The 27,371-nt window shown below is 41.4% G+C and overlaps 1 protein-coding gene and 1 long non-coding RNA gene across 12 annotated transcripts in view; one reads left to right on the top strand and one right to left on the bottom strand.

Annotated features, from left to right (window-relative positions):
- LOC308479331 overlaps positions 1 to 12,327 on the bottom strand; it is a 68,768-nt gene extending 56,441 nt beyond the window's left edge. Inside the window, exons 1-2 of one of the 2 annotated variants that reach the window (XR_013987608.1) lie at positions 12,135 to 12,327; positions 3,024 to 3,207 (exon numbers count right to left, since the gene is read on the bottom strand). This is a non-coding gene — a long non-coding RNA (uncharacterized lncRNA). The remainder of the gene's footprint in view (positions 1 to 3,023; positions 3,208 to 12,134) is intronic. The other variant, XR_013987609.1, reaches the window with a different exon arrangement.
- The window catches only part of NCKAP5 (NCK associated protein 5), a 627,572-nt gene that overhangs the window by 257,785 nt on the left and 342,416 nt on the right, over positions 1 to 27,371 (top strand). For 2 of the 10 annotated variants that reach the window (XM_081005043.1, XM_081005046.1), the window contains exon 1: positions 12,359 to 12,522. The exons of 7 other annotated variants lie outside the window; for them this stretch is intronic. In XM_081005043.1, the coding sequence (XP_080861169.1) occupies positions 12,374 to 12,522 (149 nt within the window). In that variant the 5' untranslated portion in view covers positions 12,359 to 12,373. Of the gene's footprint in view, positions 1 to 11,719; positions 12,056 to 12,358; positions 12,523 to 27,371 lie in introns of those variants that run through there. One more of the 10 variants, XM_081005054.1, reaches the window with a different exon arrangement.

Genomic DNA, 27,371 nt, shown 5'->3' with positions numbered 1-27,371 from the left:
GTGATGGAAAAGTTTGCAAGAACTCAAAAATGAACAAAGTACCTGAAAGATGAAGTGTCTTATGAAAGCCAAATGCATGATCAGCAATAAGCCCAGAGCAGCTGAGGCCAAAATATTTTTTTTACAGTTCCTACCTATCTACAGTGTTGTCTAAGAGCATAGTTTGTGAGATACAGTTGTTGAACTTAGAACTTTGTATTGATCATAGTCACCTGGTAGCCCTGCACCAGCACTTGACAGATAACTAAGGAGGATACTTACATAAGAGAAGGCTTGGCGACAGACAGTGGGCACTGTAAACATGTTACTGTGAATCTGCATTATTTCGGTGTAGATTCCAGAAGCACTTACTGTAGACCAATACCAGAAAGTTTTATTGAATACATTACAAAATATTGAGTATGTAGGAAAGCAGCCAAGGGAATGCTCAAAATAGATAATAACTTAAGTTAGGCATTTACAAAGCATGTGTTTAATTGAATGGGGTTTCTACAATAAAATGAGATATATTTGTATATCTGTTGAAAGTATTAGCAGGTCTCTATCCTCTGGAGTTTAATGTTTGCAAGCTAAGGATTGGCAAGTATTAAAGAGGTTGCTTTGTCCTGTAATCATAAACATCCACTGGGAAAACTTAATTGGTCACGAGCAAAATTACATTGTAGGACTTCTTCATGGAAAAAAGATATTAAGAATAAACAATTGTGATTAGCTGTAAATTGCTTACCTAGAGAAGGATTCCATGGGACTACAAACAAATGGAGAAACCTACTTACTCCTTGCCATTACTGCTACATATCCTTAGGGGGTGGGGAGAAGATTGCTATTTCAAATTTAACTGTAAGTGCAAACTCGACACAGATTTCTAGCAACTTACTTATTCTCTTGTGTTGGACTCTCTAAGAATATGATTAAATAGAGCAATGGACAAGCAGACATAGGGTGAATACAGATGATCATTTACCATGTGATAAGGCACTACAGTGTGCATATAACTACTCGCTAAGCCACTCATTTATAATGTTGTGCTTGGTGGTGAGACCTTATTGCCCATTGTTTCTCTGGATTTCTCATTTAGTTGTGGTTGTGTAATTAGTTTCATGGCTTTGTTGAGAAATGTGGAAGACTGGCTTATCACTGCATGAACTACAGGTTTTAGTTACCACTTGGTAAAACTGTGATCTATACTTACAGTGTTCTTAGAATTGTTAAAAATCATATTCTGCAAAATCCCTGAACCTCAGCTACCCTATAAAACCTCAATCACCCTACACATGTCATCAAGTCCCATGGATGGGATGGATCTTTTTGACCACCATTAGTCCAGAAGACAACACCTATAATGTCCATACTCTCCAACCTCAGGAAGAATAGTCCCCAGGGGAGTTTCGACTGCGTTTAATAATAATAATAATAATTTTCTGTCTTGGCTTCTTTGCTCTTTGGGGCGGGGGGGGGGAACCCAGGCTTCCCCCGCAGCCCCGAGAAGCTCTGGGAGAAGCGGACAGGCTGCACGCAGCCTGTCCCTTGCTCTTTGGGGCTGGGGGGGGAATAATATTTTCCCCTTGATTTCCCCCTCTAAAAACTAGGTGCGTCCTGTGGTCCGGTGCGTCCAATAGAGCGAAAAATACGGTACTTCAGAATAAACATGCATAGGATTGCACTCATAAGAGCTGGTTAACACAGGCCATGGGCAAGTGATAGTGAGGGATTTGTGGGCCAAATTAGACACAATTGTTTGAATGTTTTACTTTATTTTATTTGGTGCAAGGAGTGTGAATATACATATTGGGGCTCTGGCAGGGGCAAATGATTAAATCACTCCCTTCCCTGACATTGGATCTAGTACCTATTTGGATTGGGCTCCCCCAGCTGCAATCTACTTTAAAATAAACATTCACTTCCATGAATAATGTCACATCTGTTTTGGCCCTGAGGGTTTGCCCAGCTGGTATTACTCTCCACTCCCTCCCAAATTAATTTCATACTCCCAGAGTTTTCTACATCACGTGTAAACTTAATCTAGCTTCTTAAATTTTTTTATTTACTGATATGTTGTCTGGGAAATGGTTGTATTGGATAAGGGCATCAGGCAGCAAGGGCAAATTTCAAACAAATAAAAAGTTACCCTATCTTGCATATGAATCCATTCCTGATGTGCAGTGTAACCTGATGGGTGTTTACTTAGACATAAGTACTACTGATTTCAATGGGTTCTTTGTGTTCCCAAGTAAGCATGCATAGGACTGTAGCATCAATTTTTTTGTGTCATATTGGTGACTGATTGAAGGGAAAACTGTGAACTTAAAAGTTATCATGGCCTTTAGCAGGCACATTTTACTCCACAGTTTTTCCACTTAATGCTACTTACAGAAGTCTTACCAGAGCAATAAATGAGAATTTCAAGCTGAAATGGTTAACACTGGCTATTTTTTTTATGCCATTCTGTCTATTTGCTTACTATATTATCAGATTGTAGTGAACATATATTCCATTTTAAAGCATAGCTTTATAAGATGATTCTGAAAAGGAGCATATAATTGAACTATTTATATAAATTTTAGTTCCTTCAACCTGCACGTTGTACTAAGTGATATAAAAATGAGAAAATCTATTGACCAAATTCACAGCAAGCTTAATAACAAAGCAAGCAAGCGAACAAAAAGCAGAAATGTAAACAGATGTATTTCTTGGAACTTTTTCTTTTAATTAGAGGCTTTGAGCAAAATATATTCTTTAGACTTATGTCATAAATAAATATAATCTATTCTACTAAACTGAAAGGCACAAACTCCAGCAGGGAAAAGGGCAGATAACCTCATAGACATATGGATGTTTTTTCAAATACACACACAGACCAAAGGAAAGTACGTGGAACAATTAAATATGCAGTCCTGGGAAGTTTTCCTTTGCTTGTTTGTTTTCAAGGCTTTCTTTCTTAAGAACGAACTCTTATGTATTCAGATGTGCTTACAACTTTCAAAGGTTTAAAGGGCTAGAAAAATGTTGGGATTTGATTTTACCTGATCCCATCTGTGTAAGGCAGATGGTTATTGTCTGGATCTCTTGAACTGTAGTCCATGGTTCAGTTGAAGGGCAGTGGGCACAGCATGCATAGACAACTGTATCACCGCATGAGTTAAGCACAGGTCCACTCAAAGGAATGGTGGCTTTGGGGTGGGGGAGGATATTGGATTACATGCAAATCTAAAATAAAAAATAAAAAATTATCCAGCTTAGAGATTCATTACTGAATGAGATCATTGAGATCAAAGTATCAAACAAAAATGCAAATGTATTTATCTGTTGTAATACAAGCTGTCTCTGTGAAGCCCTGGAAACATTTCCTGTCCTTACATTTAAAAAGAAAGGGATTAAGTGCTTTCAAATGTATTAAATATTCAGCATTGAAAATCCCACAGAAATACACCTCTCTCTCTCTATATATATATATATTCTAATATATTATGATTGTGCCACACTATTGAAGATATTACTCATTAAAAGAGTGTATTGAAACTGCTGTTGAAGTGATATACAGCAAATGTCCAACTCCTAAGACTTGCTGATCCAGCAAAGCCATTTTATTTATTTTTTACTGGAGGCTTATAAGTTGTTAAAAGGTGCAACATCAAAATCGCTGCTGGTCTGTAATTTTGCAGTCGCATTATGCTAACAGCCAAATACCACGTCAGTGGAAATACTTAAGGTTAGGAATAATTTTATGTGCATTGCTTATATACATATGAAAGTCAAAGAGAACATATGACGGTGTTCCGTTGCGCCAGAAGCGGTTTAGGCATGCTGGCCACATGACCCGGAAAGCTGTCTGTGGACAAACACTGGCTCCCTTGGCCTGAAAGCGAGATGAGCGCCGCAACCCCATAGTCGCCTATGACTGGACTTAACCGTCCAGGGATCCTTGACCTTTATTTTATGACCCTAGCACCACATCCAACCATTATGAGTGACTATGACGGTGGTGTACCAAGTGACTTCCGCTGATAATAATATTCTTCATGCTTTCCCCCCCATATAGTGGGTCAGCATGTTGAAAGGAGCCTTGGGGCTGCACATTTAGCATGCCCCATCCAAATCACACTGCTCTTCTTGCCCCCACCATTGCATTTGATGTGTTGAGAACAATGTTTACAGCAATGAGCCTTTCCTGGGTGTGGAGGCTCCCTGCTTCAACCTTTGTTTGCTTGCTTCTTTGTTTGACTTATTAATTGCTCCAGGGAGAGGTTTCGAGGTAACATACAATGAAACAAAATTAAAACATCTAAATGTGATAAAATGTGAACTACTAGTAAATAAAAACAAGCCGAAGTACAACAAAACTTCAAATTCAGCACAGTAATATCAGATTAAGAACCCCACCCAGATAAACACAAAGACCTATCATTAGAATTGAACAAGAACTAAAAAATAAGTAACATTAAAATGTTAAAAAGTTATTAAAGGGCTTGGGAGAAGGGGAAGGTCTTTGTCTGATGTGGGAAGGATATAAATGTATGCAGCAGGAGAGCCTCCCAAGGGATAGCATCTTATAGAAACCCTTTATAGTTGGGAGGGAAATAGCAGAGGTGATGAAGATGAGTGATGATTTAAGGCGCTTCTTGGCTATCAGTAGCTGGTGGTATTCCATCAAAAGAGTGTTTGAAGGTGTAGACTAGACTGTCTATCGAAAGTTAGCTGTCAGATGCTCAACCTGCACTTCAAAGCTCACTTCAGGTGGGAGACTGTACAGAGGTCAAGTCTAGAATACTTCCTTACACACTCCCTTAACATTAAGAAATCCTGATTCCTATTCTCTTATTCCCGAGTTATAGGAACCCACTCCTGACCAAAAGACGGTCTTGGTTTATCTAAAATTCTAGGCTTAGTGAGTGACAATACTGGCATAGATAGAACCTTCAGGGCAATCTGGTTCAGCATTTGATACTTGTGTTTTCAGCTTAAATCATGCTACTTTGCCAAACACTCAAGAACAGATGTTGCTGGGCATCTTCTATCAGATTTCTAGTATGTGTCTTTGGCATGCCTCAAAATGCACCCTTTCTCTAGAACCTTATTTATATAGTCATCAACTGTGTGTTTTAAAGGCAGTGAAAATAGTCACTGTTGATTAAGTGGAAAACATTTTTGTTTAGAAGATTGCAATTGCAAAAAATGCAAACATCCATGATAGGCAGCATTACATTAAAAGATTGCAGGCCATGGATAAAGATTTTTGCTTGAACTTGAATATGCACTAACACTTGGGACTCCATACATGGTTAAATACACTGTGATACAGATGTGTCAGTTGTACAGTGGTACTTCGGGTTAAGTACTTAATTTGTTCCAGACGTCCGTTCTTAACCTGAAACTGTTCTTTATCTGAAGCACCACCTTAGCTAATGGGGCCTCCTGCTGCCGCCGCGCTGCCGGAGCACGATTTCTGTTCTCATCCTGAAGCAAAGTTCCTAACCCGAGGTACTATTTCTGGGTTAGTGGAGTCTGTAACCTGAAGCGTATGTAACCTGAGGTACCACTGTAATATGAAAACTTCAGAAGCAACTTTTACTTAAGAATACCCCCCTTTCCCAAATTAAGTTCAGAAAGAGAGCAAAAATGAGAGACATGTTCCATAATGTTTTATTGGAGTTTACAACTGTTTTTGTTTCATGACTCTCTGATAATTACAACTAGCTATTTATATTGTAACGTTATATACGCTTGTGTTCTAGCTCTTAGAACTAGTAAAAATCGTTAGGTGGATTATTTTCAAGAGTAAATGATACAATATTGTGGCTTTCTTATCAGTTGGTTCAGGGGTCAGCAACCGTTGGTTCAGGGGTCAGCAACCTAAGGCCCATGGGCCACAAGCGGTCCACAGGGGTCATTTAACTGGCCCTCGAGCTGCCCCCGAACTGAGCCACCCGCTCGGTGAGTCCCTGCGTGTTGTGCTGAACCAGTGCAACACTGGGACTCACTTCAGTGGCGCCGGAAATCGCGTCTGCACAGATGCCAGAAATCGCGGGCGTGCTGGAGTGAACTGGCCCAGGCAAGGTAAACCTTGCTGACCCCTGGGCTAAATGCACAACCTGAAAATCAAAGCAACATTCTAAGCAGGACTCTCTAGCAGTCAATGTTGGTTCTCCATCCCTAACCCAAATCTCAGCGATGCTCAGTGTTCAGTCTGAAAAAGCTGTTTTTTGAGCAGAGATTTCAGAGACATTCCCCAGGTGGATATCAGTGGGTTTTTTTAATCAAAAAAATACATATGAAATCACTGCTTGGCTTTGTTTCCAGCTGACAGAACACTTCTGTATGCATTTACTTACATTTAAATGGAATTTGATTCCAAGTAAATGTGTTTAGGAATGCACTGTGTGTCTATCTTTGCTCAGTTCTAAAAATCCCAAAGTGTTCTTTGGCTGGAGAAAGGGACATTCCTTCTCCAAGATCTGGCACTGAGGAAGAAAATCATCTGTGACACATGTGTGGAATCCTCTTGCCACTGTAGGACAGCTTTCTCATCTCACTTTTTTAGGTCCCAGTGCACTGGGCAACAAAACTTTGCACAGTTCTATACTGGTTTTTCAAAAATAAATAAAACAAAATTTTATGCAGGGACTTCCTTTGTTCTTTTCTCTAAATAAAAATTGGGATGGTTGGGGAAGTTAGTGAAATCTGACAGTAGTGAAGAAGAGGGTTAAGGGGCTAGGGATACAAGGAATAGGTGGGGATGAGTAATTTTATTGTTTTTAAAAAACGAATGAAACTTACACTAACAAGACTGCTATTTCAATATGCGTGCATACATACACAATCCAACCACCCAAATACACAAGTATTACATAAAACTATGCAAATATTTACTGCATAAGGCAAGTACTATAAAGATCAATTAGACTTCATGCTCTTTTATAGGTTACATAGACTCTCTCCCCGTGTGTGTGTGTGTGTGTGTGTGTGTGTTTGTGTGTTCTGCCCTTGTGTACAAAAGAGCATTGGAAATTTAAGATGAGTTTCTAGAAATTTATTAGTTATGGTTGAAATCTCATTTGATGAAGCCATGTTTTAAGGCAGACTTTCTACATGTGATGTCTTGGAGGTGCTGAACTTAGGTTCCCTTCCACTGGAACTAAACTTATCTCTGCCCTACTCTAGTTTTTAACAGGTCAGGATGCGACTCTCATGAACTACTGCAGTACAGACAACACTGAACTCTCGACTCTGAATTTGCTCACCTATTGGGAGAGCTCAGTGGACCATTCTCTATTTTTACAAGCATTTTTCTTCCACAGAAGCCATGTCTAAGAATTTGTGGTTCATATTATGATGGACCTTAGATTAAAGAGCAAGGTGCTAGCAAGAGTTCTCTTCCTTCCTGTATTTGATAAAGTGTAATGGTTTTTCTCATTAATAAGGACCCCTCTGGATCAGACCAAAGGCCCATCTTGCACAGCATCCTGTTTTCACAGGGGTCAACTAGATGCTCATGGGAGTCCACAAGCAGAACATGAGTGCAACAGTATCCTCCCAAACAACAAACAACATTTAGCAATTTTTGGCTGACCGACTTCACCTACAATTTTGTCCATTACATTGGGCAATGGCCAGGCCTCAGTACCTGCATGAACAGAGCTTTTTCTTTTTTATCTGGCTTGATTCTAAAAGCCATCACCAGTACATCTCTGGATACTTACAGGATCAATCCCCTACACATTTTTTCCCTAACATGAAAGTTGAGGAGACAGTCAAGTTATAGCATGATTTCCTATTGTGAAGTTACATGATGTGAAAATAGTGTACAGTATTACCAGACTTTTGAGATAACATGCTGTTATTTTTACTTTGTTAGATGTTATCTACAGAAAAGAGTAGAAATTGTTTTAATTGAGGGCTGTAGTTGGATCCCACACTTTTCTATAAACATTTGTAATAAAGAACCATGTGTGGGCAGAAGTATTTGCTTTTTCTCTGGACCAACTCTGCTGTTCCTACAGGGAAATCATGCTAGCTAAGATGGAGCCAAGCAGATCCTTTTTACAAATGTTATTGGAGGACCATGAATTTGCTTTGTCCACCAAACAACTGTCATTGGTAGGATGTAGCGGACAAAATCTGCTTTCATAAAATCCATGCTGACTGAATGCAATCTTACTTTTCTCTCATTAAGCTGCATTAATTGAGCCCCACATCAGTGTTTCCATTACTGTACCCAAAATCAATGCTGAGCTAACTGGCTTGTAATTAGCAAGGTAACTTTTGAAGCAAGGACTATTGATAGTATGATAACAGTTTGTTGCAATGGCATTATTATTTTTTATTATGTCAGAGGCTTAATGTACTGTGAATCCAATTACGAACTTTGATGTTTATTAACTGAGGACAAGGGAAATTGTGCTCTGTAGCCACAACCCAGTAGGTCACTTGTGCATATATATGACTTTATTGTCTCTAAATCTGCTCTTCCGGGGTGTGTTGGGTGTTTATGTATTTAAATTTAGATGCATGCTTAAGTGCTTTATCGAACTGGGGCCTGGATTACTCTACTTCCTTCCTTATAGCTTAGAAACTATGTTTCTGCCGTTTTATTTGGATTAGCTTCCTTATCTTACATTCCTTTGCCACTTCTAGCTCACTAGTCTTATGTGCATCTTTTATTTCTCCAGCAAGAGACATTCTCCTAATTGGCAAGAATACAGAGTCTTTTACCAAAATGCCGCCAAGTTCCTTCATTTGACATTTAATCTAAATAAGTAGACCTGGAAATCTTCCTGGAAGTAACTCTTATTTTTTTCTGCAGACGTAGCACAATAAATGTGTATACACAAGAATCAGCCCCCCCCCCAACGTTCTAAGGATTTTTGCACTTATCACTGCATTATAGTAAGATGTAGTTACTAGGCAGAAGTTCTTCACCTACTAGTAGTGACTTTTTTTGTGTCTGCTTAGAAATAAGATCTGCACGCACTTTTATAAAATACTGTGGAGATGAGCATTCCCCATTCAAACACAGCATCCACATGTAGAGGGGCCCCACTCTCTAAAAGAGTCCTGTTTTCATTGCCTTACTATGCCATCCAGGCAACAGAACAGCCTAGAAAACAAGAAGTCTCCATGTATATTTTATACCTTCCTCCAACCAGCTCCATCTGCTCAGTTTTTAAGCTCTACAATTTGTAGAACTTCTTAGAGCGGGGTGGGGGGTTGGTTGGTGAGACTAGGACACACAGGCTGCATACACACCATACATTTAAAGCACCCCCACAAATCCTGGAAAGTGTAGTTTAGAATTCCTAGGACACTTAACAAATTATAGTTCCCATGATTATTTGTGTATGCACTTGTGCACTTTAAATGTATGGTGTGTATGTAGCTACACAGATCTCCTATTTCCTTACAGGGACATTGTGGAAAACTTGCAGCACAAAGGTTTTTTTAAAAACACCACCACCACCACACAAATATTTCCAATAAAACAATTCCAAAATAACATATACAGCATAAATGTATCTAAACAGTATAGTGATACATAACAATGCAAGGTAATGAGGAGGAGTTCTATATTATATTTTTTTGCATTTCCCTGATACTTAGGTCATATTGGGAACAGTACTATCCTTAAAAAGTAGTACAGTGGTACCTCGGGTTACATACGCTTCATGTTACAGACTCCGCTAACCCAGAAATAGTACCTCGGGTTAAGAACTTTGCTTCAGGATGAGAACAGAAATTGTGCTCTGGCGGAGCGGCGGCAGCAGGAGGCCCCATTAGCTAAAGTGGTGCTTCAGGTTAAGAACAGTTTCAGGTTAAGAACGGACCTCTGAAACGAATTATGTATTTAACCCGAGGTACCACTGTATCTCCCAACTCTGTACTGCTATTACAAATTTGAAGGAATCTTTCATGAGTCACATATTTGTGTATACTTGGATAAAACTGGTAGTCAAATGGCCTGATTAGGTTTAAGTAAGCTTATTATGTTCCTATTATGGGGCTTCAATGCATATTTTATCCTCCCTGCCTCTGTCCCTCTTTGTTTAATATCCAGTCTGAAAAAGAATTTTTGAGATCTTTAAACTTGTTTCTGACACTTTGGTTGGTCCTGACCGTGTCTCTCCGCCAAATGAACCACCATAGTAGGGATTCTTTACCAGGGCTTCTGAGTCCTTAGTAAGGTCTCAGGAGCCCTGGAAACTGCATTTCCCAGGGGTCTTCTGCCTAAAGTACTGCTAAGCATGGTCACCAAAGTGGGTGTCAGGATTCCTTACTAAGTACTGTATTCTAAATTTCCCAATTTTGAACATCAGCTGCATCACTAGTGTGCAGGATATTGTAATTGTGGGTACATTATAGCTTCAGGCTTACCATCTTCTCAAAGACTTCTATGAATGCTAGCTTTTAGGCTTAGAAGGCCCTTTGAGAAGACAATCGGTGCATCAAATATGAACATGTAGAAAAGCAATCCCAAAACTGCCCTGATCTTACTTTCCTGAAGGTTTCCAGAGCCCAAAGGAGTCACTGCACTCACTACAGTGGTACCTCGGGTTACATACGCTTCAGGTTACAGACTCCGCTAACCCAGAAATAGTACCTCGGGTTAAGAACTTTGCTTCAGGATGAGAACAGAAATCATGCTCTGGCGGCGCAGTGGCAGCAGGAGGCCGCATTAGCTAAAGTGGTGCTTCAGGTTAAGAACAGTTTCAGGTTAAGAACGGACCTTCGGAACGAATTAAGTACTTAACCTGAGGTACCACTGTATATAGCTTTGGAAATTCCACAGGCACCCTTCCCCTGAAACTCTGAGGTGCCTTAACCAGAAAGTGAACCACTCAATGTTTTCCCCAAAGCCAAACTCCCTTCAACTTCCTTAATATTTACAAACTCTTCCCATTAGCACCATTGCCCCCCACTCCTGCAACCCAAATGTCCTTTCGTACACTTGCTGTTACTTGACGTTAGGCAAGTTTGCAGCATTACAAAGTACACAACCCTGTCAGTTTCAAACAATGCATGGGGGGGGGGGCTCCCACTTCCTCCTCACTTCTTGAGGAAAAAAGAATTAAGGCTGGCATCTTTCGCACCAGCTTGTTCCTCCAGAGCAAAACTGGTAATCAGATTAAGGTGCAGTAATTGTTGATTTAGTTAATTAGCAGGAGGGGTTTATTGGGGGAGGGGTTGACAAACGGAGCTGGGAACAGAGGGAGCTCTTGCGTGTGTGTCTTTTTTGTCGCTGTTGCAAAGTGGGTGTTATGGGGGGGTGGGGAGGCACTTCTGCCCCCTCCTTCTCCCAGCCCAGCGCCTCTCTTTCCCCGCTTGCCTCTTACTTCGCAGGCACCCTAGTTCCCAGCACACAATAGCAGTATTTCGCCGAGAGCTCCCCTCACGCCCTCCCTCCCCTCACCCCCCTGCCTGCCTCCCTCCCCCTGACTTCCCTAACCCCTGCTGCAGGCACAGATTTGTCAGAGTCATTCAGTTGAGACTGATTATGATTGCAGCAGATGGGCTGGATTTGACAGCCCCGATCCTAAGCAGTTCCTTCAGGGCGGCGCGGGGAGTCGATAGGCCCCGGCCGCGGAACCAGCAGTTCTTGCACACGGTGGTGGCCGCCAGAGCCCCCTCCGCGCGTCCCCTCGAGGAGCCGCCGCCGCCGCCGCCGCCGCCGCCGCCGCGCCTGAGTGGCTCCCCTCCCCGCGGCAAGTGTGCCACCTTCCCACCCCGCCGCCTGGCCGGCCCTCCCCAAGCACATGCGAGGCGGCGGCGGCCCTGCCGCAGCCCGACAAGGAGCGCCAACTAGAGCCAGCCCGGCAGCAGGAGCACAACAAAGCGGAAGAAGCGGCGGCGGCGGCGGCGGCTAGAGCAGCGCGAAGAGGCGAAGGCGGCTGATGCTCCGGGGGCCCCTCGCTGCGCCGCCGCCGCGGCCATGGGAAGTTTAGGAACTCGGGGCCCGCCGACGCCGCCAGCGACGGGCTCCTGCAAGGCTCCCGGAGGCCCGCGAGGATTATAGAGGCCCCGCCCCTGGTGCGCGCCTGCTGCAGAATGCCGCTCCGGAGAGCAGGTAAGAGGCGGACGCCGACGGCGGGGCCCTCCTCGGGCCTCACCTCGCTTTCTCACCCCCCCCTCCCCGGCTTCCTCACCTGCTCGCCTGCCGGCTTCCCGCTCCAGTTCTGGACTGGACCCCGCCCTCTGGCGTGTGTCCCCCCCCCTCCCGGGCCGGCGTCTCCTCCCCTTCACTCCTGGGTTAAGGGCGAAGTACGGGAGAGAGGTCGTCGGGGGGGGGTGCAAGCCGGGGGGCGGACTTGTGCGGGAAGCAAGATGGGAGAGCAGCTGACACGGGCATGCATGCTGTTTTTGCAGAGGTTCACGCGTGCAGTGCATGCATGCACGCGAAGAGGCCGGCTTGCGCGCGGGCGCTTGGTGGGTGCCTAAGTTGCATGTGCACGGCGAGCGTGGGCAAGTGCATGGGGGCGAAGCGTGCTGCGTACGTCGACGCCAGCGTGGGCGGCAGCTGCTCCACTTCGCAAGGTGATTTGGATGGAATGCCCTTCTTCCCGACAATGGAGCATTGGGGAGATGTCGTTTGTAGGTGTAAACACGTGCATCTATATGTCTACGAGTGTGTCTTATTTTCTCCTCCTGATTATCTGTAGGAACTCATTTGTCTGGTCGTTTGTTCTTTAAGCGCTATGCAAACCGGTGTCACCCTCGGCACACATGCTACTGTGCAGATTAATGCACAGACACTAGGTCTGAGCAGCAGTGCTAGTCGGCTGCCAAGTTCTCAACAGCCTGTACAGGACTAGCATTGCTGTTAAACATGTGGTGAGGGGGCAACATGTGGGGCAAGGGGAATGGCAGCCAGACAGCTGCTGCATAGCACTTTGGCGAATCGGCACACACAGTGGCCCTGTTGATTTCCGAATGGACGGAGCAGTTAAGTCTACAAATAGGAGACACTTGCTTCCGTCAACTTCCTGCTGTTGATTCTGTCATTTGGAGTTCCTCCTGCTGCTGTCACTACTCCACCAGTTTTCTGAAGCTCCTGCAACTCTTGCCCTTTTATTGTCCTTTTATAAATTACTGCCGTGGAATCTTTGCTCCGTCTGGCCCAGCATTTCTGTCCTTTCTGCTTTTTGTTACTGTTTCCATTTCTTCCTGCTGCTATCCGTTGCCCTTTCCCTTGCCTCTCATTTTCCTGTTCCTTCTGCTGTCCCTGCTCTGCTGTCCCATCTGCTGCTGCCCCTCTTTGGTCACTCCTCCTTTTTGCTGCTGCTGTTGCTGAGGAGGAGGAGAGCCCTACAATTGTATGCTCTGTTGCTACTGGCAACTGCATGTACCGAGTTGCTACGCATCCATAAGCAGCTTAATTCTGATTGATAGCAGAGAAATATGATATTTTTTAGGATGACCAAAGAGAGAAAGGGGGGTGGGGAAGAGAGACCAAAGCTTTCTGTGCTCACATGTGTGTGTGTATTTGTATATAATTTCCATGATTCAGATTTTTTTTAATCTTGGGGGTTAATCCCAGCGGCTTCCTCCTTGTGATCTGGCTGGTTTATCTAAGCTGTTGGTGTGGTTGCAGTAGACCTTTATTTCTGCTCTTCATTATCTATGCCTCTGTTGGTTCAGATAAATGAAGCTTTTCAAGTAAATTTACTTCTGTGCCTGAGCACTGAAACCGACCTATCTTACTGACCCAGAAGGATTCTTTAAAGCTCTCCGGAAGCAATTTGTAAAGAAACCAGCTCACTCCAGATAATAGAAATATTAATTTCCCTTTCTTTCCACCCTTTCTTTGCCTGCCCCTGTTCATCTTCTCTTAAAAAAAAGGGCTACTTTTCTTCCCCCAAGTGCTGGAAGGGTTATGATCAGTGCAATTAAATATCCCACATGATCTGGTGAGGCATTAATTACACCATATGTGTTTTGTGGGTGATGGGGCTATAAACTGTCCAGCTACATCTTTAAACATTTTTTTAAAAATTTGCTAAACAGCTAGTTTTGTCTATGTACTTTGAGTATTTTAGTATAAAATGACAAAAAGTTGTGCCTTTTTACGGTTGTACCAAACTCTAATTCCCAACAGCTACTGCATCTAAGCTAAGCAGCAAGCAGTACTGTGTGTGATGATCCTCATGCATTGTAAACATCGCTTGGTGTATTCATGATTCTATTGGTTAGAGTGCTAAAGGCATAACTGTAACTTTACATGATGTTGTATTGCAAGCCTGCATGCTTAAGCTTCCTGACAGGCTACTTTTGTAAGTGACAGAACTACTTAATATTTTAGTGATACTGCGCTACATAGATTTGGAACTACTTTACATGTTGCATTATAGAAAATCAGTCTAAATGAAAAAGAGGAACAACAATTGTTTAATCATAGATGCATTTTATTCAGAGCGTGCTGGTTAGTGATGGAGAGCTTAAATTGCATGGTTAGTTCTTACAACAAGTGCAATTAAGCATAAATCACAGTGAGAACTGTAGTGTAGCTATCATTTAATCACATATGATTAAGGAACCAATCAAACCATGGCTTTTTGTGGGAATTGGAAAGCTGTGGTTTTGAAGATAGTTGTTTCATCGCAAATGAAATATTGTCTAGCATGTCTTCCTTGAAATAAATCCCATCATTTCTACCAGTGAGCACACATCATTCTATTTATGCCAGTACCATCTAACCTAGTCCATGTACATGGCCTGTTACTATCCCATAATTATGTTGCTTAGACCTGCTATTCAGATGTCATTAAATACTCTCACCCTATTTAGCATACTTATGACAATTGATACATGAACTGGTTTATGATGTGCAAGAAGCAGTTTTATACAAAGTTAGGCCACACGTCCATTTAGCTCAGTATTGTCTACACTGACTAGTAGCAGTTCTCCAGGATTTTGGACAGTGGACTTTCCTAGTCCCACCTGGAGATGCTAGATATTGAACCTGGGACCTTCTACATGCAAAACATCACCTGCAGGCCTTCTCCATAAAGATGAGTTTATGGAAACTCTTCTATAGTGTCCTCCTATACAATACACTTGTTTGAATCCAACTGTATCAGTTACTGAAACCCACCTTTATTATGTTTCTTGTGGTCTGTCTGTCTGTCTCTTTTCATCCATTAACTCCTTGGCATATATTTGGGAACGGAAGGGCTGATACAAGACTATTATTGTCATTATTGTCATTATTATTATTATTATATTTTATTGGAAACTGGGTAATGCCACTTTGGGGACATGTAATTTCAGATGCCTATGCTGTGAGCAGCATTGTGACAAGTCATGTGTTGCTTCTAGAATGAAAATTTTTACATTACTGCACCTGATATTCATTTTATAGTTATTCTTAACTGTGTTTTTGGCAAGATGTCACAGTACTGTTGTTCTCATTGTTGTGTTGATAAATAAATAAGTTGGCAGAAGGTATCACAAATTTTGCAGTAATTAAATATGTTGATTCCTTTACTGCATGGAAGCATACTTAATTTTAGTGTCCCAAGATCAATACTCTTCAGTATTGAGCTAAACATTTTAGACATAGAGTTGCCTTCCCTATTTGCCTTCTGTATTCACTTGTAGTATAACACAATGGCTCAGTTTTCATATTGCCATAAGGCAAACCATGGCAAACTGTGAACATCATCATCATCATTTTATTTGTATGCTGCCTTTCCACAGTTAAAAACAATGCTCAAGGCGGCTTACAACATGACAAGATTTACATAATTACAAAAGTCATAAACAATAAATAAACCACATCAAATATACACAACCAAGTGGAAAACAATTTCCACATAAATAAAAATCTAAAACTAAGAATATAGCATTAATATCACAGTTTTAAATGACATTGGTAAAAAATAACAGCAATTTAAAGAACACATGCACAAAAAAACAACCAGAGCCCTCTCTGCCCAGTAGCAACAGCAGCAGCAGTTCTTATAGGCCTGTCAGACCCCTCCCTAGACCAGGTGGTGAGTGGCAGGACTGGGGCCCTCAGGCGCTCAGCAGGGGAGTCCTCCTGGATAGCAGCAGCAGCAGCAGCAGTAGTTCTTATACCGCCAGTCAGGCCCTGCCCTAGGCAAAACAAGTTTCTTGGTACACAGGGTGAAGATTGTGGCCACTGATCGATGCCTTACTACTAGGAGCCAAGCCAAACCATGACTAGGTTTAGCATTACATCCAAATCTGGGATCATGTATGTCTAGCTCCAAACAAAGCATGAGTGGCGAGCCACAAACAAATCTTGGTTACAGCTTGTGGTTTGTTTGGCGTGAGACCAAGCATGAGCCTGACTTCAGAAGTAATGCTCTTGGTAGTGCAGCAGCAGAAGGACTGTAAGAGGACCAAAGTGGTCACAATTTTCAAAATGTACACCAGCACACTTGACTCCTTCATGTTAAACAGTAGTTTGGCATTGTATAATGTACAAACCATGCCAGGTGTGACCTCATTGTGCTACTCTCCCCTCCTTGCACCTATTTAAAGTCACTGTAGGGAAATGCACTATGCACTATGCGTGTCGCATTGCACATGTTCTAGCACACATTATCAGGAAAAGAGGGCAAAGTAACATAGAGTAGTGGCAATACTTTGTTCTGCTCCTTTGTGTGGAAGTTATGTGTGTATTGACTGTGAGGCTGGTCCTACCTTTAGGCAAAGTGAGGCCATTGTTTCAGGCCATAGGTGCTTGGAGGCTCCCTGGATATATGCAGGAGCACCTTGACTGTTGGAGGACAGAGATGTGTGTCCCACATGGCCCATCCTGCACCCCATAGTTAACCTGGAAGATTCAACTTCCAGTCCAGTTGGCATTCTGGAACGATGGTAGTGCCATTCTATCCTTTATCACAGGCGTAAGTTTGTTTTGGCCTTGCCCTGATGGGCTACACCATTCCGCTTCAATTATGTGTGCTCATCAGTTGGGGATGCTTTACATGTTGAAGGTCCCAGGTTCTCTTGTTAGAAAGAGACATGGAGATGATAGGATAGTCTCCTGTCTGAAACGTTGGCAAGGTGCTGCAAGTCAGAGTAGACAATACTGGGTTAGATGAGCAAATAGTCTGATCTTCTGTAAGATAGTGTCCTATGTTCTTCCTGTCAGTGTGCTTCCTCCATGAGCTGGCAATGCTGCATGTTTATTCAAGTTCTTATCCTTGCCATAGAAAAACAATGGATAATACACTGTCACCATGGTCTCAGTGGCTGAACTGGCAGTTGTCCTGTTTGTTAACTTTTTTTCTTTTTTTAGTTCTGAAGCTGTTGCTATTTTGACATTATCTAAAATCCTTTGAGGGGCTTGTTTTTGTTTTTGTTCTTTAATAACACAGCAGCCATTAAATTGTATTTATATATTCTCAGAGGAATATCGTCTATCTTTGGATTCCAGGTTGCTTGGAATGATGAAACGGTTATTTGGTTTGGAAGCTGAATGACATTGGCATCTGTCCCTGCTATAATGATGGGTGATGGATGATAGACGGAAATTAAACTAAAAAAAATCTTAATAGAGCAATCTACCCTCATAGGCAGCTTTCTCTGTTTCGATTTGCTTATTTTATTGCTGTTCTTCTTCAGAATTGATCTCAAGGCAGTTAATGAAACAATTAATAAAACTATGTTAACAATATAAAATCAACAACAAAACAATGATTATAGTAACATAACAATTTTTTTAGTAGATGATATGATGATCCCTGATTTCCATAACCTTGGGCAATCTAATCAGTTATGCCAAAAGTCCTGGGACAGCTCAGTTGGTAGAAAATGAGACTTAACTTGAGGGTTGTGGGTTTGAGCCCGCGTTGGGCGAAAGATTCCTGTATCACAGGGGGCTGGACTACATGGCCCTTGTGGTCCCTTCCAACTCTACAATTCTATATAAATGAAGGCTAAGTAAATGCATACATTTTCACCTGTGGTTGGAAGCTTCAAAAGGTAAAAGCTGTTGCACCACCATGGGGAGAGAATTCTACAGTTGGGGTGCTGCTACAGTGTAGGCCTACCCCATATTTCCATCCAGCAGGCCATTCCTGCTATTGATATTGGCTGTCAGAGCCTGGGCTGGATGATTAAGGAAAATGCACTCTATCAGTTTCGGCACTGTGATCATCAAGCTGTGGAAGTGCAGAGTAATTTCTTCTCTTTGGTCTGAATTTAAAACATTTTTTAGTTCAGGACTGGCTAACCTGTGGTCCTCCAGATATTACAAGTTGTCTCATCCCTGGCCATGCTGCCTTGGACTGATGTAAGTTCAATGAACTTGACTAATGTGGGTATATGCTTATGAATAGTTTTATTATACATAGGTTTTGTCTCTCTCTGTGTGTGTGCGTATACAGTGGTACCTCTAGTTACAAACTTAATTTGTTCTGGAGGTCCGTTCTTAACCTGAAACTGTTCTTAACTAGAGGCGTGCTTTCACTAATGGGGCCTCTTGCTGCCGCTGCACCGCCAGCACACGATTTCCCTTCTCATCCTGGGGCAAAGTTCTCAACTCGAGGTAACTCTTCCAGGTTAGCGGAGTTTGTAACCTGAGGCGTTTGTAACCTGAGGCGTTTGTCACTCGAGGTACCACTGTGTGTGTGTATATCACACTTCTTTAGAAATAATGTATTAATTGCAGATCTCAAACCAGTTTACTAGCATAGTCACTTTCATTTTTCTTCAGAGTAGATGGGATAAAAATTTGTCCTGTGCACCCAAAAACAGGATGCATGATTTAAAATATATATATTTAAATTGTTGCTAAATTTATGTCATACATTCATACAAAATTTTATTTGTATGCCACCTTTCTGCAGTTCAAACTATTCTCAAGGCAGCTTACAACATGAAAAGAATACGTAACTACAACATAACAAAAGTAGTCATAAACAATAAATACAACTTTTTAAAAAAACACACAATCAAAGTGAATGACTTCCATATAAATCACAACAAGATATAAAACAAAGATACAAAAAAACCCAATCAGCAGCAACAACCCCCCCCCCAACAGTCCCCCAGCTCAAGTGTTTGTTCAGCAGCCTAAGCTTTTGTAGCTGGAGTCAGTCGGGCCCTGCCCTCACAAGCCAGTTAGTAAAAGGCCTGCAAGGCAGGGAGCAGGTCTTCCAGGATTCACAGCCAAGATGGTCTTGCTGCACCTAGTTGCTTTTCAGCATTTGAGGGGTAACCCCTTTCTTCCAATATCCATTTTGTGCTTACAATTTAATGTCAAAATTGTCCAAACAGAAAGCTTGTAAATATAATTTATTTAAAATAACTTTCAGCTCTGGATAATATCCTTGTTTCAAAGTTCATTAAGCCTAAGTTTCAATTTAGTATTTTATATGCAAGTAATTTAACCCAAAGGATTGACTGCATACATTTCTCGCCAAATGATCACATGTGGAAGTAAATAGAAGCTCTGTGGTCTCCTAATGTGCGTGAGTATGGAGCCATCATGGGACTTTTCTGCTAGCTAACAGTACAAGACATTGTGGGAACTGTTTGATGTGTAGGACTTTTGCCTGACAGTAGTTTACTTAAGATTATTATACTTTGTTTGGGGATTTGTATTTGCCAGGCACTATTGCATTTTTAGTTCCAGGCTTCTCAGAGTTATGGGACAGAGGGTCAACAAAAATTACTGTGGGATTGTCAGATGTGACAAACCAGATTTTCAAAGCAAATAGTTCATAATTGATGGCAATTTAGCATTCCTTTTTATAGGACTTGTAATTGCTTTTAGTGGTTCTGTTTTTGACTTCATCTGTGATGTCCATCCTGGTATCATGTTTAATAACAACATTAAAAACAAAACATATGCTAATGTATCACGAGAAAGGTCTGAAGATTTCCTCTGAAGTCCCATAACTAAGCACAGTCCACAGTGGCATCATGAATGCTCTATGTGAAAGTGCCTCTCTTCATTCCTACTTTGACCCAGATGTTCTCCTCTTAGCACAGTTGGCAGTGGGAGAGAGGAAAATACCATGATTTGTCAACTAGCTGGAAGAAAATGGTTCTGCCCTGCTTTTGTGCCTCCAACAACAGTGTAACATGCATGAATTAATCTGGGTAGACTTCATAAATTAGTGGATGAAGCTTTTCATGGTTATGGAAATTACAACAAGCACAATCACGTCGTAAGTGCTGTCCATCCATTTTAAGGTAGAAATAAATTTGCTCTTGCAGCCAAACAAGATGTAATGCAGAAACCAGTCATCAGATCTTTTGACATTTCTTTCTGTGCTTCAGAGCAGCTGCAGAGGGGATTGCTTACTTGACTGGGGAAGCAGTGCTGGAAGAGTGTTTATCTTGTTGCCCTTCTGAATGACATCCCTAGTCTATTGGTTCTCCTGCTAAAGGAGTACAAGCACCTCTTGTTGCTTTGCACAATGAGACTTGATTAGGGTACATGGAGTCCTTAATAGCATTTGGGGTGTGGATAAATGATTTAGAAGTCTTGTATGAAGTAATTTCCCCCCTTATCCTTAAATGTGTTGACTCATGAGGTTTTTAAATATATTATGTGATTGCAAGTACAAAAGGTAGAAAGGAGATGTTCTCCTAGGTGTGGCGTCTTCTGTTTGTGCAGACCAGGTGTTTTTCCAGACCATCACATTTTTTCCTAATGTGATCAGGGTGCTCCTGAAAAAAATGCATATGTTCAAAAACAATGATGAGTCACAATTCTCAGTCTAGCCTATGCTCATAAGTGGTTGTGAGGACAAAGGGACAAAGAAGTTGTCCCCAACCAAATTTGCCAACTAATGCTTCTTAGACTCTAAGGATTATTTCCTTTGGAAGTTGGGTCAACAGATTTAATGGTGGCACCTTTGAGTGATAGGTGGCCAGCCCTGTCCACTGGGGGGGGGGAGTGGGGGAGCTCAAGATCTGGCCAGCCAACTGGATCCTATTCTCTATCCCTGCTGTAGATAAAGAGAGAGAGAAATGTGAGTAGATAGGTAATAAGAGAGTGTTAACTTTGCTAAAGTAAGTTTTTAATAGTTACCTTTAAATGATATGGGTAAATGCTTATGCATTTGTGTTTAAGGTGGGGGGCATCAGTGTCCTGGCTAGGATCCCATGTATCTATGATCAGTGTCACCAGGGCTTAATTTAAACCTCAGGATAACTTGTCTTTAGAACTCACCCTATGTGAAGGAGAATGCTGCTGTTTAGATCATATGAAGTATTTTGAGAAGCACACTCTAGGGAAGGGTCAAATACTTTGGCCTTCTCACACGATGGGAGACTCCAGAATTTCACCTCTATCATTAGAAACACTCAATATGGCTCTGAATGTCAGTTGCTGAGGAACAAGACAATTGTATTCATGTCCTCCTTGAGGGCTTCCCATTGGCATCTGGTTGGTTACTGGGGGAACAGATTTTAGACCGGATAAACCTTTGGTCTGATCCAGCATGGATGTTCTTAATTAAGCATTGAGTAGCTTTTGGGCCTGTGTAATTTTTTGGAATCTAGTAAACAGAATATATGTAGAAGCGGAAAGTTCCTTAGCAAAGCATTTGCTACCTATCTTTGCCTCATGAAAAATGTGGCCTGTTCTCTTTGTTTTCAAACTATCAGATCAAAATGTGATTTGGAATACATTCATAGCATGGGTTTCCCCTCATCAACTTGAATTCACTCAGGTAACCCCCAGTGATATTCCCTAACGCTCGCCGAGTCGGCATGCCGAGTGGGCCTTGCCTGAGAAGCAAGGTTGAGAGCTTAAATCTCTTGTTGTGCTGGGAATCCCAAGCAAACCTGGCACAAAAAGAGCTCTGGGATGGGTAACAATGCTCTTGCTACTCTTCTCTACCTCTGCCTTGTAGAAGACAAACTGGCTAGCAATGGGACAACTCCAACGGTAACACGATTTTGGCTGTATGTGGGCCAACTATGTGTTAGCGTTTTAAATAATACAGGCCCAATTGAAGCAATTTGCAACTTTTTTGAAGTGAAAGGTCACTGTGCAAACTTGGCCTTCTTGGCATGTGAAGTCTTTGACATTATTTAATTATTAATATTGTTAATAGTAAAAATATGTGTGTGATACATATTTTCATTCTGTGAACACTTTACCGGACTGCTGAGGAAGCGCCTATAAGATAGTGCTGCTAGCCCTTAACAATCTAACTGTAAAAAAGAAAGAAAAAACCATACAAGATGACAGTGTGTTGTTTCACTCATTATTGAGATAAGTATTCCTGTGAATCACAATTACAGATGCAGTTAAAAAGTAGGAATAAAGGAAAATATGAATTACTGATGTGTTTAATGTGAGGTCCTTTAAATACTCTGAAGCATATTGCAGATGCTAAGTATTTATTTGTTGTAGAAATTATAGGAAAAATAAAATGTGAAGTTGAAATGTGTGTGAGACGGGCCAAACCTGATGGGCTGAATGTTAACAAATGTACATTTTGAAACTTTATTGTTAATAGCTATTAAGAAGCAGTAATGAATTTGTTTGTCTTCTCAACATTACTATGAAGTGGGACGTTATTACAGACTTGGCTTTGCATCCTTGTTCAGTCACCATCCTCTCTTGGTGACACTGAGGTTTCTCTGTTTAGTGTGCTTTACAGGGCTCCTTTGAGGACCAAATGGGGAAAACCCCATGCATTAATGTATTTGTTGACTTATTTCAAGGATTTTTACCCCCATTCTTCAGCTGAAAAGGCTCCCAGAGCATCTTATATTAATCTGCCCTACCTTCTGATAACTTTGAGACCTTAAAGTGAATTCAGAGAAGTATATATTGCAAACATTCTGAAGGGGTACTCAATTTGGATATCTGTAAGTCTCTAGTGGTGAAGGAAACTGGGGACCAACTGTTGAAAACAATTTTTTTAAAAAAAAAATCCATGCTCTTTGATTGTGATCCACAGATTTCATAAAGACACTCTTGTTGACTTGGCCATATATGAAAAAGGGAAAGAATCAGCTTTGCTTGTTTGTCATATCGTGTCAGCAATCAGAGAATCCTAGAATTGTAGAGTTGGAAGGGACCCTGAGGGGCTTCCAGTCCAACCCCCTGCAATGCAGGAATCCTGCCCACAGCCATCCCAGGGTGGGCTCGAACCACAAACCTTCTGGTTAACAGCCAGATGCATTAACCCAGTGTGCCACAGAGATTTTGTATCTCAGCAGAAAAAAGTGCATTGCTTTCTATAAATTAATGATTATTTGCTTACTTTGCACACCCGGAAATAATTATCTTCATCTTGTCTCTGAGTTGCTGCTTTTAGTTTTTCCTTTGGGTGAGCACATCTTTTCTATGCCTGACTAATGCAGGTGTTAGGAGCTAATGAGTCTCAACAATCCTAAAACTAAGGATTATGTTGTGTTGCTATGGGAGTTGAGAGCTCTGTGACTGGCAGTGTGCAATTAAAAAAAACATACATTGTTTACAAATCCATTCCCATGTTCACATCTTACTGAGTGAGGCCATAGAAAACAATAATGGCATTTACTGAAGTATATCTGAAAGGGTCACAGTATAAGTAAGTTTTAAAGTAACCTTAAGTTGCTTTCCATTTGATTAACTGAGCATTAGAGAGCAGTGTGTCACAAATAATAATAATAATAATAATAATAATTTATTTATACCCCACCCATCTGGCTGGGTTTCCCCAGCCACTCTGGGCGGCTTCCAACAAAACACTAAAATACAATAACCTATTAAACATTAAAAGCTTCCCTAAACAGGGCTGCCTTCCGATGTCTTCTAAAAGTTTGGTAGTTATTTTTCTCTTTGACATCTGGTGGGAGGGCATTCCACAGGGTGGGCGCCACAACCAAGAAGGCCCTCTGCCTGGTTCCCTGTAACTTGGCTTCTTGCAGCGAGGGAACCGCCAGAAGGCCCTCGGCGCTGGACCTCAGTGTCCAGGCAGAACGATGGAGGTGGAGACGCTCATACCTTTGAGATTAGTGTATTTTCAAGTGTTTTTCAGATTAGCACCCGCCCTATGGGGCCAAACTACACACGATGTTAGAATGTGTCTTTTATTTTACTGCACACATTTTTCTTTTTTAAAAAAATACAAATGATAGCTATTGATGTGTGTGTGATAATTATATTTGCAGCAAGAATGCCCAAATGGTTCTAGAAGCTGGCAAGGGCAAAAATCCCCTACATCAGATGAAAGACCTATTTCTGGTTCTTCTGCTTGGTGCTTCAAAGTATCATAACTTTTAAAGTTTTCGTAGGTGAACATAAATGCTAAGTTCATCTTAAAAAATAACCAAGAGTTCAAAGAAATGCACATGCTACAAAACAATTAAGAGAAGTGATGTGGAGTCCTTGTATTTTGCCTATGGATTATGTTACTTGCATTTCTCTGAAATCTTTGAGATGAATGTTGTCCAATAGTAATCTTGTATATTGTTTTAGGTGCTTAATTGATTGATTGAAAGATTAATGTTTGTGTATAGTCTCAGTCCTTCTAGTGGCTGAAAGTTGGGAGGAAAACTGGATTCATCGCTTGTTGTGCTTGCTCCAGAAGGGCTTGGTTTTATAGTGGTGAAGTGTTATCTATTTAGAAGCAGAATGATCTGAAGTAGTTCATGCTTTCCAAATATGTTAATTTGGAATATCCACTGGCAGAGGTGAAAATCTGGGAGCTAGACAGATTTTCTAGGAGTCAGAAAGGAGCAGAAACCAATTTCCTTGCAACCTGGATGCCGGTGCTCAGTCCCATTTTCTTTCTAAGATGCTAGATGAGCTTCTGAATTCTGCAGGCCTGTCTCGCTAGCTTTTTCTAATGTGATACTGTTTAAAAAGCAAAACAAAAAATCCTTTAGTAATTATTAATAGCTCTTTGTAAAGGGTGGGAGAGTGAGAGGTCTGTGTTAACAGTACCCCGAGGCGATATCATTGCATATTAAATGCTATTCAAGCAAGCTGGGCTTCGCTGTATTTGTATGCCACATTAGCTTCAGATATGTCTGAACACAAAATATGCACAATTTTCAGGATTTGCAAAATTTTGATCGTAGCCCCTAAATTATTCTTAGGTTTTTTTATTCCAAGTACAATTAAGGAATTGTTGAGGTAACAGAAAGTGTTCATTTAAAAAAAGCTGGGCATTCAGGATTAATTTAAAACCCAAATCTCCAAGACTTAGCCACAGAAAGCATTTTCACTCCCTGAACTTGAGTCTGAAATAATAGGGAGGGCCTCTGGGCACACATAGAGTGACTTTTCTTTTCTATGTTGTGTAACCACATATAATTGGGCTCTAGAAGCCCTTCTCCCTCTTTCTAAGTACCTAGTTTAGATTCACTTCTGCTCAATATAGAAATTAAGCATGGCTGGTATTACAAAAACGACACCAACTTTTCTTACGCAATTTTGCAGTTTTCTAAAATAACTTCTGAGCGAAAGACTCAACAGTTGCTGCATACTGGAACACTATTCAAGTAAAGATTGGAAAGTTTAAAATAATTGCAAAAGAGTATACATTTTGAGAAAACAATCATACTAGCATAAAATATACTAAAATTTGCAACATCCAGCTTGATGTAAAATGCTTTTGTTCTACCCTCATTTTTCAGGCTAGTCTTATTATAGGGCCAGGCACTCCCAGCACTGCAAGCCATCCTTCTGTAGGGTCTGCAAAGACCCATGAGGTTGCTGAAGGCTCCATGTACGCTCTGAGAAGGGAATAGTCTATGCACCAAACAAACAGGAAGTGATCTATTGACAGAACAAAACCCTTCAAGCACAGTGCTCCCATTCCAATAATAGCCCATTTATATCAAAATAAGGAACTGGGGTATGTGCCACACAATCAACTCTGAGCAACCAAAATCATACATTTACTTCTCCAGGAGAACTGAATCTGGCCCATTGTATCCAACCCAATGTTGCCTTTTTAATGCCAGATGGGGCTCAAGGGCCTGGTAGAGGTAAGAGGGGACAGGAAACCTCTCTTCTGTGAACTTCATAAAGTTACCTTAGGATAGAATAGTATATCTTAGGATAAATCAGATAGTGTTCCTGTAATGTTGGGCATCCTAATTGTCACAGTCATGTAACATACCTATTTCTAGTAGAATTGAATACCATTACAAATTTGGCATACCCTCATTAGGCATGTTTCTTACATTATACAAGTGAAGTGAGACTTGTTACAATTGTAGCTGCTTCTCATGCAGCTGGATAACATGAGAACTCCCCCATGCATTGTAAGAGAGTTGCATCAGTTTCAGGTCAGGTTGATACTGGTGTGGTCTGGTTGATGTAGTGCAATATGACTTCTCTCTACAGTGGTACCTCGGGTTACATACGCTTCAGCTTACAGACTCCGCTAACCCAGAAATAGTGCTTCAGGATAAGAACAGAAATCGGGCTCTGGCGGCGCGACGGCAGCAGGAGGCCCCATTAGCTAAAGTGGTGCTTCAGGTTAAGAACAGTTTCAGCTTAAGAACAGACCTCCGGAACGAATTAAGTACTTAACCCGAGGTACCACTGTATCTGTTTTGGGAAAGGAATTGCACTGCGGTGTCTCCAGTGTGGCTGGTGTAATAGGATGAACCTAATATGTTATAACTAAGTGGTGAAATGAACCATCTAATCATGTTGGTATATGTTTAGCTGCCAAGCTAATCATTTCTGTACTGATGGGGAAAAGTATCCAGAAATATTATTTGCTTGGATAATATTAGGATGTTTCATTGGAAATCAAGCTACCGGTTCACTGAAGAACAGTGCAAGAGTGGGCTGATGTGCCTGAAAAATGGCACTGATGGCTGTTCATGGTTTCAATGGGTGTAATTGGTAGCAGCTAGTGATCAGTACAGAGACTGCCTCCTATATCCAAATCAGTGGTTTCCTAGCAGCTGTGCCTATTCACAGGCATATAGCAATATAGCAGACTGTTCTTTTACAGTAATTAGGTCTCATCCTTTTAAGCAAAGTGGGTAAAAAAAAAAAAAAGTAGTCCAGCAACTGATTCTGCAGCAATTTAAATCATTGACTGAATCCCCCAGTGGTTGAGTTGTTTTTATTTGCATAAAATTTAGCAAACAGGGCTTTTAATGGGAGTTGGGACTCCTTCTTTCATCTTAATTGGAAGTTTGAAATCAGACAAGAACCACTTGGTTATCCACCCAGCTGATTTTTTTTTATTAATTGTGGCAGTCCAGTTATTTAGAACCCTTTGGACTTCTTGTGGTTAGAAAAGTAACAGGGAAATGCACTGAGAAGTGCAGGATGAACAAATGATTAGTGGGAAGATAAACATCACACTAGCAAATCAGGATGAATACTCGTTGTCGTATAACCTCTCCACAAACAAATTGGAACAAAGGCTTAATAAACACCAGACACAGTCTAACCTCGCAAGTAAGCAAATTAGGCTTCATGG

The sequence above is a fragment of the Podarcis pityusensis genome (genome assembly GCF_964106645.2).
Source record: "Podarcis pityusensis genome assembly, chromosome: 1".
In the NCBI taxonomy this organism is placed as follows: Eukaryota; Metazoa; Chordata; class Lepidosauria; order Squamata; family Lacertidae; genus Podarcis; species Podarcis pityusensis.
The sequence above is the reverse complement of the archived record's forward strand: the minus strand, read 5'-3'. Positions and strand labels throughout refer to the sequence as shown.